This window comes from Myotis davidii, unplaced genomic scaffold (assembly GCF_000327345.1).
Source record: "Myotis davidii unplaced genomic scaffold, ASM32734v1 scaffold461, whole genome shotgun sequence".
Lineage (NCBI taxonomy): Eukaryota > Metazoa > Chordata > Mammalia > Chiroptera > Vespertilionidae > Myotis > Myotis davidii.
The window spans coordinates 2,749,675-2,764,585 of record NW_006295825.1 but is presented as its reverse complement, the minus strand read 5'-3'; the positions used below and the strand labels follow the sequence as shown (position 1 = coordinate 2,764,585).

Genomic DNA, 14,911 nt, shown 5'->3' with positions numbered 1-14,911 from the left:
ACACTGCTTTGGTTTAAAGAATAATCCTCTACTGCTTTCTTGTTCTCCCACAGGGGATGGTATGAATGCCTATGTAGCCTACAAAGTTACAACACAGGTGAGTCCAAGTGACCCTTCTGATGGCTACCTTAGTAGACTTGGGTGCTTATACCAAGAAGGTCATCATTCAGATTATTTCTGGGTATTTATTTAGTTTCTTTGCCAAAATCTTCCTTCAAGTTTCCTCAAGATGGAGCAAGCCTGCATCCCCTTGGTAATCTCATCCAAACCTTTCCACTTTTCTTCCAGAGAGCTAACATTTCAGTGTGAAACTTTCTAAGTTTTATTAGGATATGCAGTGTATCTGATACAGTCCTGTCCCTCTGAGGAACTATGTGGCTTAGAGCTAGTTTGGTGGACTGCCCCAAACTATCACCTGTTTAAAAATTGTCAGTTCTTCTCAGGTTTCCTATGTGGAACTTATTTTAATGCTTTCCCTAACCTTTTGCTCTTAGGTCTGGTCTTCCTTTTTTATATAATATTAATGCATACAAAACTTACACAATGTTGTATGCACGTTATGAAGCATAAAAAATGAAGCCCTGAATCTACCACCGTTCTTAAGATGAGTACCATTGAATCCCACCTGTGTCTCTCCCTGTCATATTCCTGCCTCACACCTTAGAGGTGACTACTCTTCTGAGTTGTCACTCCTTTATTTAAAAAGTCTTCATTTGTGTATCCCTAAACAATATACTGTTTTGCTCTGTCCTTGAATTTCATAAAAATGGCATCATGCTGAAAATAGTGCTTTCTTTACTAGGATTGTTCCTCAACCCATCCATATTGTGTGTAGCTATAGTTAGTTTTTTGTGTGATTATAACATAAATACTTATCTGTTTTTATGTTGTGAACTAGAGGCCCAGTGCACGAATTCGTGCATGGGTGGGGTCCCTAGGCAATTGGCTGGCAATCAGGGCTGGTTGGGGCCAGACCAATCAGGGCCTGCTGACCAGGGGGCAGGGACAGGGGGAGGGACCCCAGGAGGTTGGCTGCCGGCCCCAAGGAGGAAGCCAGCCTTCAGCCCCCCCTGGGAAAGGGGCTACATCCGCTGCCACCCACCCCTGACTCCCCTGTCCCAGCCCAGGGCCCAAAGGCCACGATGAGGTCAGGAGAGGAGGCAATGGCTGCCCCATCACCACACCGTTCCCCGCCTCCCTCCACACCTCCTTTCCTCGCAGCAGCACTGTGGGCCGATTGGGGCCTACCGGCCAGGGGGAGAGACCTTGGGAGGTTGGCCAGCTGCGGGCGTTTGGCTGTGGGAGTGCACTGACCACCAGGGGGCAGGCGCTTAATGCAGGAGCTTCCCCCTGATGGTCATTGTACATCATAGCCAACTGATTAACGGGTTGTTCTGGTTATTCAGTTGTAATGGTCACTTAGGCTTTTATATAATAGATATTTGGCATATTTGCTATTTTTATAGTTATGAATTATGAACATTTTTGCATAGTCCTCTAGTGTACACATAGAAGAGTTTCTCTAGGGCAGGGGTCCTCAAACTTTTTAAACGGGGGGCCAGTTCACTGTCCCTCAGACCGTTGGAGGGCCGGACTATAGTTTAAAAAAAAACTATGAACAAATTCCTATGCACACTGCGCATATCTTATTTTGAAGTAAAAAAACAACGGGAACAAATACAATATTTGTATTTGCATGTGGCCCGCGGGCTGTAGTTTGAGGACCCCTGCTCTAGGGTATAGAGCCACGAATAGTTCCCCTGGGTCATGCAGATGTTGGAAAGGAATACAGCCTAGTCTTTGCACCAATTTATACTCCCATTGGCTGTGTAAAAGTTCCTGTTGATACACTTTCTTGTTAATCATTGGCAAGGCCAATCTCCTTAAAGTTTGCCTATCTGGTGAGTATTAAATGATCTCTCATTTCATACAGGCCTAGTCTTTTTTACTAGAAGTCTGCTTTATGTTGTCTCTCTACTACTTGTTTCTCTGTCTCCTGTAAATTCTATATCCTGTGACACCTTAGGGGTTAAAGTGTGTACAGCTTAGACATTTCATCTGATCCTCCCCCTTAGAAGCACTGTTTAGTCTATCTTTAGTTTGGCTGCTTTAATTCCAGCAGCTAACATCCTTAATAAGTCAGTGCAGGAAGAATGGGTTATAGGTGACCATAGAATTCTAGCTTTAACATGTTTCCATAGAGCAAGGGTTCTTTTTTTTTTTAAATTATTATTATTAGTTAAGGTATTACAAATGTGTCCTCATCCCCCCCCATTAACCCTCTCCCTCCCCCCCGCATACTCCTGCTCTCATCCCCCTGTTGTCCATGTCCATTGGTTTGGCTTATATACATACAAGTCCTTCGGTTGATTAGAGCAAGGGTTCTTAACCTGGGAATGAAACTGTACACTTGAATTTAATCGGCTGCCTTTTGTAATCCTATATATTTCATGCATTTAAAATCATTATTCTGAGAAGGGCTCTGTAGACTCCAGATAGCCAAAGGTAACTATAGCTCCAAAAATTTAAGAATCTCAGCCTTGGAGAAAGTTATTTACCAGATGGCTGAGACAGGGATCTGGGAAATAAATGCCTTTGATGTCAGCTGGACAATTTTCAAGATACTCCTTCATTCCTTATTTGGAATGAAACTGCCTTCTGTTTTTTCTGTCCCCAAGACGAGCTTACCAATGTTCAGAAGTAAACAGTTTGCAGTGAAAAGAAGATTTAGTGACTTTCTGGGTCTTTATGAGAAGCTGTCAGAGAAACACTCTCAGAATGGCTTCATTGTCCCTCCTCCACCTGAGAAGAGCCTAATAGGTAAGCCTGTGCTCTCTAATCCGCTTGGGTGTTTCCTTTGCATTCTTCTGCAATATATTTTCTACTGAAACTACTTCATGTAACACTGTAGAGTCTTGTGGTTAGAAAAGAAATATTTCCAGTATTTTCCTATAAGGCTCATGAGGTCTAAAGAAATAGCACGTTTTGACATGTTCTCTTTCCTTTGGTATAGTAGAATATCCTAGTGTTAGCTTCCACAGGTAGGGGTGTGTGTGTGTGTATGTGTGTGTGTGTGTGTGTTGGTATCTAGGAGACTTAAATGATTGCTGTTCCTTCCAAATTGAAATGTAAATTGGATGGGGGTTGGGGGAAAGGAACCTTCCCATCATCCTCAGTTGATGTTTGATCTATACTCAGAGTCCCATACCACCACCACCACCACCACCCCTTTTTAGAAAACATAGACTCTGCAAGTCCCAGAGTCTAGATCCTTCAGCACTTCAAGACTAATTTCACAAATGACATGTGTAAAGGACCTTTGGTTAATGCTCATGACATTGAAGTGGCCTTTGATTCTGTTCTGCAGTGCTGTTCTCATTGCCTTTCCTCCTATGGGCTTTCTTACAGGTGTGCTCTTTTCATGATGATTATTAATTACTTTTGCTTTTTAAATTCCATTCCAGGAATGACAAAAGTAAAAGTCGGGAAAGAAGATTCCTCTTCTGCAGAATTTCTTGAAAAACGGAGGGCTGCTCTAGAAAGGTAAGTGCCATACAACCATTTTCCTCAGTAACATGAGGACTAGTGAGAAGCTGAAACCTTAGACTCAACTGTGAGATGTTCACTGGAGTTAGTAGAGATGAGAAACTTGGGTGAATGAAAGATTTACACCTTCATAGTGTGCCTGGCTTTCCCTAAGTCTCGTACCCGCTCAGCTCAGGAACAGACCATCTTCTTTTCTTTCCCCATCCTGAGTGGGCAGGCAGTCCTCCTCTCCTTGGACAGTCAAATATGAATAACTGAGGTCTCTTTCTGACCAGTTATTTCTCTTCCCCTTTTAGAAATGTGGAGAACATGAACTTGAATGTGCTTACAAGCAGAGTTACACTTAAGCGCCTTATCTGAGGACATTTTAAAGCAATGAAAGACATTGTAACCCTGCCGGCACTCTTCTGACACTCAGAACCAGGGAGGCTAGCCTGACTAACCAGATAACTGCTTACCCTATAGGTACCTTCAGAGGATTGTGAACCATCCTACCATGTTACAGGACCCTGATGTCAGGGAGTTCTTGGAAAAAGAAGAGGTTAGTATTGTACAGACTTCATAATTGAATTTCATAATTGATAGCTGTCCCTCGCGAAATGAAACTAGTTCATTCAATGAATATTTGAACATTTAACATGCATATAGGCTAGTACCAGACTATATCCTACTCTGTAAACACCTATGAGTGACAGGTATTTTTCAGCCTTTGAAAGAAAAGAAGCTCTGCCTATAGTCAAAAGCAACTGGTTGTAGAGGTCACACTGCAATCTGGTTTTCTTACTGGATCAACACAGTGATCTATTTGGCAAGTCCTTGGCATGTCTTTCATAGGTTACTACTTGCCTCAAATTGAACACATTTTTTGTGTGCCAGGAGCTGAGGGGCATTGGTTCAAAACCAGTTACCACAAACCACAGAACTGCCATGTAGCAAAAGTATTGATTCAAGTGAACAGTCTTTTTTTTACAGGCTATCTGTAGGCTATTCACGATTGTAAGAAATTGGAGACAGCCCAATTGCTAACAATTGAAGAATTAAGTAAAACATATCAATACAGCAAGTACTTTGTTCTCATCATAAACAAAGTTTACAGAAATGTTTATATATATTTGCTGGAAGCATATCCTATATAATAAAAGGGTAATATGCAAATTGACCCTAACAGCAGAACAACCACTGGACCAGTCACCATGAGGTGCACTGACCACCTCTTGGTCCCTTTCCCTGGCTGGCAGGCTCTGATCGCATGATGGCAACCTACGGCAGGGGCGGGGGCGGCGACTGGGCAGGGACAGTCGACCTCTCTGTCCCTTCCCCCAGCCATCAGGCGCCAATCACCCAATGGAGAACTGGTAACTAGGGATGGTGGGGGGGGCTGGCTGCAGACAGTTGGGGAAGATGGCCTTGATCACAGGCCAGGCCTAGGGACCATACCTGCGCACAAATTTCATGCGTCAGGCCTCTAGTATTAAAATAATGATAAAAAGTGAAACATGAAACAGCATGAAAATACAAGTATAGAAATATATTAGTCGCCCTAACTGGTTTGGCTCAGCAGATAGAGCATCAGCCTGCGGACTCAAGGGTCCCAGGATCAATTCCGGTCAGGGGCATGTACCTTAGTTGTGGGCACATCCCCAGTGGGGAGTGTGCAGGAGGCAGCTGATCAATGTTTCTCTCTCATCGATGTTTCTAACTCTCTATCCCTCTCCCTTCCTCTTTGTAAAAAGTCAAACAAATATATTTAAAAAAAAAAAAGAAGAAACAAATATGTTAGTCATTAAGGATCAAAAGAAACGGTAGAGCCCTAGCCAGTTTGGCTCAGTGGATAGAGTGTCAGCCTGCAGACCAAAGGGTCCGGGTTATATTTTGGTCAAGGGCGTGTACCTTGGTTGCAGGCTTCTCCCTGGCTCAGGCCCTAGTCAGGGTGCGTGCAGGAGGCAACTAATTGATGTGTTTCTATCACATCAATATTTCTCTCTGTCTTTCCCTCCCTCTTCCACTCTCTCTCTAAAAATCAATGGAGCCCTAACCAGTTTGGCTCAGTGGATAGAGTGTCAGCCCAGGGACAGAAGGGTCCCACATTCTATTCCAGTCAAAGGCACATGCCTGGGTTGCAGGCTCAATCCCCAATGGGGGGTGTGCTAGAGGCAGCCGATCCATCAATCTCATCACTGATGTTTCTATCTCACTTTCCCTCTCCCTTCCTCTCTGAAATCAATAAAAATATATATATTTTTTAAAAGCAATGGAAAAATATCCTTGGGCAAGGATTAAAAAAAAGAAACGCTATAATAAAATAATGTATCTCGTAGGAAAGAAAACTAGAAGGAAATAAATAAAAGGACAGGACTATATTTTGTATTTTTCATTTTGTTTTAATTTTTAATTTGCAAAAAGTATCTAGTATTCTAGTAAAGAAAATGCTACTAAGTGTATGGGTCTCCTCCCCCCACCCTACCACCCCCAAAATGTAACTTTTTAATTAAAAGTTCTGTCTGACGCTTTAAATCTTTTCATTCCTCCTCCGATATTCCTAAGTCCATTCTTCCATTTCACCCACTTATCCCACTTCGTTCCCCTAGAGCAGGGTTTGTGTACACTGGACACTGGGGACACTTCAGGTTGGATCCTTCTTTGCATTGTACAGCTCTATCCACTAGATGCCAGTAGCAACCCCCTTCCCAGTTTGAACAACCAAAATTATCTCCAGATATAGCCAGATTGGGGGGAGGGGGCGTGGGGGCGTGGCAAAATAATGCCATATTGAGGATTACTGCCCTAAGTGTCCTAAATCTACTTTTTCATTATGGTATGCTGTATATATAGATTTTTCAGCATCCCTTCATGCCTTAGGAAAGTTCTTAAAGACTGAACCAATCAAATGGTTATAAATATTTGGCTCTTTTTTTTTTTTTTTTTTTTTTTTGCTTAATTAGATCATTGCTAAACATAGCCACAATCTGAATAAATAACATTCCTGTCCTTGTATCTTTAATCACTGGGGAAAATCCAAATAGAATTAGAGCACAACTTCAGAGACTTTCAAGACCTTAAGTCCAGGTGTGTGCAGAGTATGCTAATCCAAAGGAAATTTTGACTTTTGACAAAAGCATACTTGATATTTAAGCACTTCATGCCTGGGTGCGCAGGCAATCTCAACATGAGGTCACCTGGCCCCATAACATTCATACATTGCTTTCTGCATACACTATCAAAAGCAGAAAATGTTGCTGATTCTGTTTAGCATGGTCCTTTGATACTTTTTTTCCTGTACATGCTGGTTATAGATGTGTCTGCCTTTGAAAACAACAATCTACAATTCAAATAATTTGTTTGGCACGTTTGGGGCATGCCATCTGATAGATACTAATTCTTCTGAACCTAAAATAGGGGCAGCAGATAACTTGCCATCCCCGCCTTCTTGGTCTTGTAGCTGCCACGTGCTGTGGGTACCCAGACATTGAGTGGCGCTGGTCTCCTCAAGATGTTCAACAAAGCCACAGATGCAGTTAGCAAAATGACCATCAAGATGAATGAATCAGACATTGTGAGTAGCCCTGTGCTGCCCCCACTCCCTCAGACTTACAGATCGGAAGCCCTGAGGAATCCTGAAATTTCTGAAATTAGAGACTTTCTTTTTAAGATAATTCAGTTCCTTTTTTAAAAACTGCTAAGGAAAGACTGTGCTGTACCTGTGTGAATAGCTTCCATTAAAGCTCTGGGCTTGTGTGTTTCAGTGGTTTGAGGAGAAGCTCCAGGAGGTCGAGTGTGAGGAGCAGCGCTTGCGGAAACTGCATGCTGTTGTAGAAACTCTAGTCAACCATAGGAAAGGTAACAACCCCTGAATGCACTTGAAGCCGGGGGAAATGGATGTCTCCAGTGAGTTGGACATGGGAGGGCATGCTGTTCCCAAGCCTCTCAGCCACTCAAATTGAAATTTTCTGCCCACCTGGTCCTGATGTTCCGATCAAAAAGATATGCCTGCATCTCCTGGCAAGAAACATGACTCAGTCACTGTGGGCCTTGTACTGTCTACCTGGGCAGGGAGCCATCCCAGGTACAGCTAGACCTGGGACGTGGGCTTCTGTTGGTATGATTTGAGTTGGTGGCTTATATCCACAAAATGATATCACAGACTTTAGCTACCTGGTCAAATGAGCAATTTGTAAATGGAGGGAAACCAGGTATGTCTCCTAACCCTTTCTCATTTTTCTCTCGTGAGATTTGCTAAAGGGCTAGTAAATTTTGCCAAGTTTGAATGCTTTCCTTTTCTGCCTTAAGCATGGTGGGTCACCAGAAACCTAAAGAGTCAAAAACCATTAGAATGAGACCATTGCAAGGGTTGGCCCAGGGCCTACTGCTGTGCTAGGAATGGTTTTTACATTTTTAAAGGATGAATTTTTTAAAAAGCACGTAAGACCAAATGTGGCCTGCAAAGCTTAAAATATGTGGCCCTTCACATAAAAAGTTTGTCCTGCTGTAGAATATGCAAGACTGTGCAGCGTGCACAGCATTCACTCTCATGCAGACAGGCTTCTTACCATGAGCTCTAGCACAAACAGAATCGTTCCTTTGGCCTGTTAGCATTAACTGGCCTCTGGCTCTTCAGGAATAGTGGAGCTGCTTTTCCCAGGTAGACCCAGATAGTGAAACTCACGCCAACAGGTGCCTCTCCCCATTCTTGTGGCCATGCTGCATTCCCTCACTTTCTGAATGCAGTTGACTGTGGTGTGACTGGGCAGCATCGCTGAGACACTCCAGGCACCAGCTGACTTGTCCCTTTTCTTTTTTTGTTTTTGTGTCATTTTGTTTTTGACTTGTCCCTTTTCCTTGTGAGGTAAGAGGCTCTGCTGTCTTCCTCCTTCCAGAGCTAGCGCTGAACACGGCCCAGTTTGCCAAGAGTCTAGCCATGCTTGGGAGCTCAGAGGACAACACAGCCTTGTCACGGGCGCTCTCCCAGCTGGCTGAGGTGGAAGAAAAAGTTGAGCAGCTCCACCAAGAACAGGCCAACAGTGACTTCTTCCTCCTTGCCGAGCTCCTGAGTGACTACATTCGCCTCCTGGCCATAGTCCGAGTAAGCTTCTGTTTCCTCTTTCTCCTCCCCTTGACTTCATTTGTCTTCCCTTTGCTCTTCCCCTTCCCAAAAAAGTTTCATTCATTATACTTCAGAATAGCTGAAACTTTTTCTATTCTCAAGAGAGAAGGCATCCTGTCTGAACCAAGAAATCCATTTAACTGTTAGCTGGTTATTGCTAAGTCATTTTGAGGCCCACAGCCAGTTTTTTAAATGCATTAGGAGAAAAGACCACTCTTGAATTCCCAATACGCCCCTCCTTATTATTGAAGCTGGACAGCGTCCTCATGCTCCTTTCTTCAAGCAAGGCTTATGTCATGGCGCCCTGGCGCAGTCATTTCCTCAGTCCTTTGGTCTTTGCCTCCTTAACAGTAAGCAGTGGCTCTGCCCTGGTAAGAGCTCTTGCTGGCTTCCACTTGTCCTCCAATGTGAGCAGTCAGGTAACTACACAGAACCAGCTTGGCATTGCATGGAGGAGTGTGGCCAGGGGCTGAGAGAGCTTGTCACCAGAGCCCTTTGTGTGCTGTGCTGACCACACTGGTAACAACACTGCAACCTGCCCCTCAGGTCAAGCACCTCACCTTTTCTCCTGGTGACCAGGACGCTGGTTCCCCATGACCTCTCGGAGCAGCCCAGGGAGCTTCACTGGGAAGTGGGATTGGCTCTCGCATGACATCCCTGAGACAGAGGAAAGAGCCCTGTAAGGCCTGCGTCTGCCTCTGATCTGAGGGGCCCAGAATGAATGAGCCTCTGAGTTGCTACGGAGCCACCTTCACTCCCCATCCCCCATCTCCCTGCGCAGAGGCTCCTGTGCTGTCAGGAGCCGAGCTGCCAGGGCTCCGTTTCCTCTGTGGGCCTGCTCATTGTCCTGTCACTTTGCGTTTTGGTTTGCTAACCCAGAGTGATAAGAGCTGGAAAGATGACCTGCTTTGGAATTGTTGGAACTGGTCAGACTGCTTAGACTGGAGAGCCATTCCAGGGAAGAGCACTCTCTGGGGAACCTGTCAGAGAGGAGCATTGTTTGGGATCCCTGGAGGGCAGAGCTTGGATATGGTGCCTGGGCAGGGGCAGCCCCTGTGGACAGGGGTGAGCGAGGCCTGGCCTAAAGCTCCAGTTGCTGGGGCAGCAGGCCTCAGAGTGCAGAGCTGCCAGCTGGGTTTTTCCCTGAGACTTCGCCTGCCCTCCTCATGGTCGTGAGCTGGTGGTGAGAATAAAGAGGGAGCAGGTTTCCTCTACCTCTCCCCAAAGCTGGGCTGTACCGCTGTGAGCCCTGAGTCTTACTTGGGTATGAGGTCACCCTTTGCCTAATCCTTTGACTTTGAGCTGTTAAGAAATTTCAAGTGATCCTAGTGGCACTGCTGGGGAAAGTAAATTTGGTGGCATCTCACTCCCTGAGGTTCAAGTTTCGGCAAAGCCCTGTACCTCAAAAACCTCCAGGGAACTTGTTATGCCAGGAAGGGGAGCAAATGGAACAGGGCTGAAAGGCTGGCCACAGGCACACATCTCTCCCCCAGGCTGTGTCTGGAAGCCTGCAAAGCCAGTGGGGATGTGGGATGGTTTGGTTAGGCCAACAGCTGTCGTCTGGAAATCTTGATTGTGGGCAGGTGACTAGAACCAGGGAAAACCATCAAGTGGATTTAGGGAGCTTCTTGGGGCACTTGATAGCCTAGAGCAATTGAGTGTATGGATGGGGCAATAGCACCATGTCCCTGAGGGGGCTTTAAGTGTTTAAAGATCTGTTGAGCTAACCCTGTATTTGGTTGTCAGTTTAAAGGTTGCTTTCTTATGTTGGCCTTCCCTGATATATCTCCCAGGCTAAGCTAGGTCCCCAGTTTATTAAAGTACCTGCTTGTTTTCTCTGTACTCTGCATACTTGTAACTACTTATTGGTGATTATTAACATAATGCCGGCCTTTTCCAGTAGAGTATAAGCTCCATGAAAGGAAAGCCATGTGTGTTTCATTTCCCACTGTGTTGGTAGTTCCTCGCACATGGCAAGCACTCAGGACGAGTGTGTAGGTTCATGGACTGGCTGGCCTGAGGGAGGCGTTCAGCAGCTGTCGTACTGGGCACTGGCCTCAGGCCGCCTCTGGTGCTCCCAGCCATCCCGCCTTGGGAGTGGCACGCAGCAGCATGGCGCTGGCCCTCCGGAGGCTGGGAGAGGAGTCTTACCCAAGCTTCTGCTTTTGACATTAAACTTCAGCTGGGCACTAACACTGGGCTGCGAAACCTGCCCTTGCTCCGGCCCTTCCCTAGCCCCGCCACTGGGAGAGTCCCCAGGCGGAGCCGATGGAGCTCCTGAGGGCTGGTGTGCTCTTCCCCAACACCTCACCCACAGGCGGCCTTCGACCAGCGCATGAAGACGTGGCAGCGCTGGCAGGATGCTCAAGCCGCGCTGCAGAAGAAGCGGGAGGCTGAGGCCCGGCTGCTGTGGGCCAACAAGCCCGACAAGCTGCAGCAGGCCAAGGACGAGATCGTGGAGGTGAGGCCCCGAGCAGCCTGACAGGCTGTTTGCTAGTCCCCTTGCACCCGATGCTGGCAGGCCCCTCAGGTGAGAGAGGTGACTGAGTGTGAAGGACGGTGCTGCTGGCTGGCCCTGAGGCCTGCCCTCTTCCTCTTCCCGTTCACCCAGACTTCAGTCAGTCTCTGCTGGAAGGGTCCTGGCGAGGTCTTGGAAAAGGTAATTCAGCTATGCCCCCCGGTGGGAACAAATTCAGTTCTTTGGGCGCCAGCCTTGTTGGTGAGGACCTGACCAGAGCTCTGCAGTTATGAGCTTTCCCAGATGCAGAATCAGCCTGCAAACCAGGCATCCCTTCCAGCCAGCCCCAAGGCCTTCTGCCAGACTCCTACTTACACGCTAAATCCCCACACGCTATCTGATCTTACCCAGAGGGGCAGACAGACAGAATGACCAATTGAGGTCTCAAATATAGGATTGCTGTCCAAAGACAAAGACTAATAATGATACCATAATGTTAAGTGATCCTTTTTTTCCTCTTTCTTCCCAGTGGGAGTCTCGGGTGACTCAGTATGAAAGGGACTTTGAAAGGATTTCAGCTGTGGTCCGAAAAGAAGTGATACGCTTTGAGGTGAGATAGAAGATCTTATTCTCACAGGTGTGCCGTGCCTGCTTTAGTAGTGGTGTTGGTTTTGTCCAAGTCTGTTGAGTAGAGAGACAGGTGGAGCTGCCAGTAACTTGGCAGTTGTTGTGAAAAGGAGTGGCTGTGTGTGTGTGTGTGTGTGTGTGTGTTTTCATGTTCACGTCTGTGTGTTTGTTCCTAAGGCACTTGTTGCTGCTGAACTAGAACAGTTAGACACAAAATAAAACTTGCAGCTGTCATATACCCTGTGGTCTCCTGTCCTGTCTCCTCCCCTTCCCACCCGCCATACAAAAAACCTCGAAAGACCTTGGCAGAGGCTGTTTGGCTGGAAGTGATAGCTCTTCCAGCTGCTGGCTCCACTTCCTGAGCTTGTGCAGCACTGGTCAGCAGTACCCACCACCATCCTATCGAGAGGGGAAGAAGCACAGTCTGGGTGGTCAGTGTAGAATCCTGTCTCCTATAGAAAGAGAAATCCAAGGACTTCAGAAACCACGTGATCAAGTACCTTGAGACGCTCCTGTACTCACAGCAGCAGGTATGTAAGTTACGCACGACTGCGTGCTCCACAGACCAGCTGCCTGCTTGTGGCTTTGTGACAGGATGGCAAACCCCACATCTCCAGTGGGGGATGTGCAGGAGGCGGCCGATCGATGTTTCTCTCTCATCTATGTTTCTAGCTCTCTATCTCTCTCCCTTCCTCTCTGTAAAAAATCAATAAAAATATATTAAAAAAAAAAAAAGTAGGCCCTGTTGCTCTAACATGGAACATCCAATAGGGTCTTTTGCTAAGCAGGATTGCCCTAATCCTAAAACGAGTTTGTTTTTAAGAACAAACCCCAAGTCTCCTCTCCCTTTAACCCCTTGATACCACCTAACCCAATCCATATGTGGAACAGTGGCCCCCACTGCGAGGAGCTAACCGAGCTGGGCAAAGCTGTGACCTCCACGGGGTGCTTCCTCTGGGGCAGAACCAGGACTGTCTTCAGAGATTATTCTAGGTCTGGAGGGATATTGGGCCGTGTGGCTGGCCATTTCCTCAGCTCCACCTCACCTCAGGCCTCCCTGTGGGGGTGGCTGAGGCTCGTGGGGGAGTGCCATGACTCTGTGCTTACTTCCCTTCCAAGCTCGGGCTCTGCCACTCGATGGGGGCACGTGCTTACTGTCCCCACTTCTTTACAGCTGGCAAAGTACTGGGAAGCCTTCCTTCCTGAGGCAAAGGCCATCTCCTAATGGACCAAGGACACCAGAGCCCACCTGCCCGACGCTGCCTTTTTATACACTGTCCTCCTCCACCTCTGCTGGACCCTGACGCATCCTGCCTAACCTGACTTCTCCCCTTCCACCCTGCCCCACACCAGCTGTCCCGTCATTCTAACCCTTACTGCATTTAGCTTCCATATATATTTTCTTACCTGAGAGAATAGTTTCTTGCTTTAAGCAAAAGACCTATAATAGGTGGTGGAATTATGGGATAGGGTGGAGTATTGATATAAATATATAAATACATATGTATATTTTTCAGGATGTGGTTAGGAACTGGGAATAACGTTTTCTGTTACTCCTGATGGTGCCATGAAAAGATTATGTAATAAAATATTTTAAAATCAGGTCACATGACTCAGACTGTGGTGCTTTTTCCTTTAGGCTGGGGTGCAGTTGGGAAGCAGGTCGGGAGTACTCCTAACCAAGGCGCTGCCCAGGTGGAGTAAGTTTCTCTCGGCAGGAGTTCACAGCTTTGTGCCGCTGCTCCCTAGGGCAGTGGTCGGCAAACCGCGGCTCACGAGCCACATGCGGCTCTTTGGCCCCTTGAGTGTGGCTCTTCCACAAAATTCCCACGTGCGGGCGTGCACGTACAGTGCGATTGAAACTTCATGGCCCATGCGCAGAAGTCCGTTTTCAGCGTGGGCGAGTCTATTTTGAAGAAGTGGCGTTAGAAGAAGTGGGGGGTGGACACATAGAGAGGACAAACGAAAGGAGAGAGACGAAACAGTATACAAGACGAGTGTGGATGGGAGAGTTGGAAGGGGTCGATCTCAGCAAACGTACCTCAATCAGATTGAGGACGTTTTTTAGCAAAGGCCAGTTTAGGAGTACCCTAATTAAGTTAATAACAGTGTACCTACCAGTATAGTTTAAGTTTAAAAAATGTTGCTCTCAAAAGAAATTTCAGTCGTTGTACTGTTGATATTTGGCTCTGTTGACTGAGTTTGCCAACCACTGGCCTAGGGGCTGGGGCTTCCTTTTCTCCATCTACCACAGTGACAGGGCCTCTTAAATCTGTTTCATCCTTATTCCCACTTCTCTAGAGAGGGATTTTAAAGATGTCTCTTACAGTAAGAGGGGAAAACCAATTCTCCTGCAAAGGAGGCAGACTTTCCCTTTTATGCCTACTCTGTTTCCTTCCCTAAGCTGCCCAGGGTGCTCTGAGTCTTGCCTTCTGATAACAAAGTCTTGGGTTCTGAACTCGTTTTTGCCATCCATCAAAAGTCCTGAAAAGTGTAAAGGACCAATAAGGAGTGAACTCTTTATCCCCATAGACAAGAGCCAGGCACTCTGCTTCTAGGTAAGGTCATCAGGAGTTCCTAAACCTTTTGAGGTTCCAAATTTTACTGCCTGTGCCCAAGAGGAAGCATGCCACCGCGAGGGCCCGTGCTGTCAGCAGGAGATGAAGGCCTTCAAAGGCCACCCCCCCCCCAACACACACACACACACACACACACACACACACACACACACCGTGCTGGCCTGGCCAGGGAGGCCCTCAAGAAGATGCGCTGCTGCTCGGCTTCCCCTCAACTGTGTCCACAGCTGCCTCAGCTCGCTGGTCAGAGGGACTGCCAGCCAAGATGCTCTGTAGGCAGGGCGGGCAGACTGCCTATGTGTGAACACTCCTCACCCCACCACCATCAAAGTGCCTCTGCCTGAGGCACTTAGACCTTCTTTGTCCAGTATTTTTTTGTGGGTGGTTAAAGTTTGGGGAGTGGTAGCCTGAGGCAAGAGACTGTGGTAAACGTAAATGCACGGATTTCCAGCACTGATGGGGCGGGGGGAGAGTGCCAGTGCCAGCAAGTTTTTTTTCAACAGGTTGATTTTTTTTTAAGTCACTGCTGGGGTCCAACCCCAGCAGGTCCAGGGGTCCCCAAAGATGTGGACAGAGTCGGCAAAGAAGGAATGACACGGATAC

The 14,911-nt window shown here is 46.9% G+C and overlaps 1 protein-coding gene across 1 annotated transcript in view; it reads left to right on the top strand.

Moving 5' to 3' along the window:
• The window catches only part of SNX1 (sorting nexin 1), a 42,879-nt gene extending 29,540 nt beyond the window's left edge, over positions 1-13,339 (top strand). Inside the window, exons 5-15 of the mRNA XM_015568470.1 lie at positions 54-97; positions 2,679-2,820; positions 3,465-3,543; positions 4,012-4,087; positions 6,986-7,099; positions 7,290-7,383; positions 8,421-8,626; positions 10,965-11,108; positions 11,635-11,715; positions 12,191-12,262; positions 12,907-13,339. Coding sequence (XP_015423956.1) covers positions 54-97; positions 2,679-2,820; positions 3,465-3,543; positions 4,012-4,087; positions 6,986-7,099; positions 7,290-7,383; positions 8,421-8,626; positions 10,965-11,108; positions 11,635-11,715; positions 12,191-12,262; positions 12,907-12,957 — 1,103 coding nt within the window. The 3' untranslated portion in view covers positions 12,958-13,339. The remainder of the gene's footprint in view (positions 1-53; positions 98-2,678; positions 2,821-3,464; positions 3,544-4,011; positions 4,088-6,985; positions 7,100-7,289; positions 7,384-8,420; positions 8,627-10,964; positions 11,109-11,634; positions 11,716-12,190; positions 12,263-12,906) is intronic.
• The last annotated feature ends 1,572 nt before the right edge of the window (positions 13,340-14,911 follow it).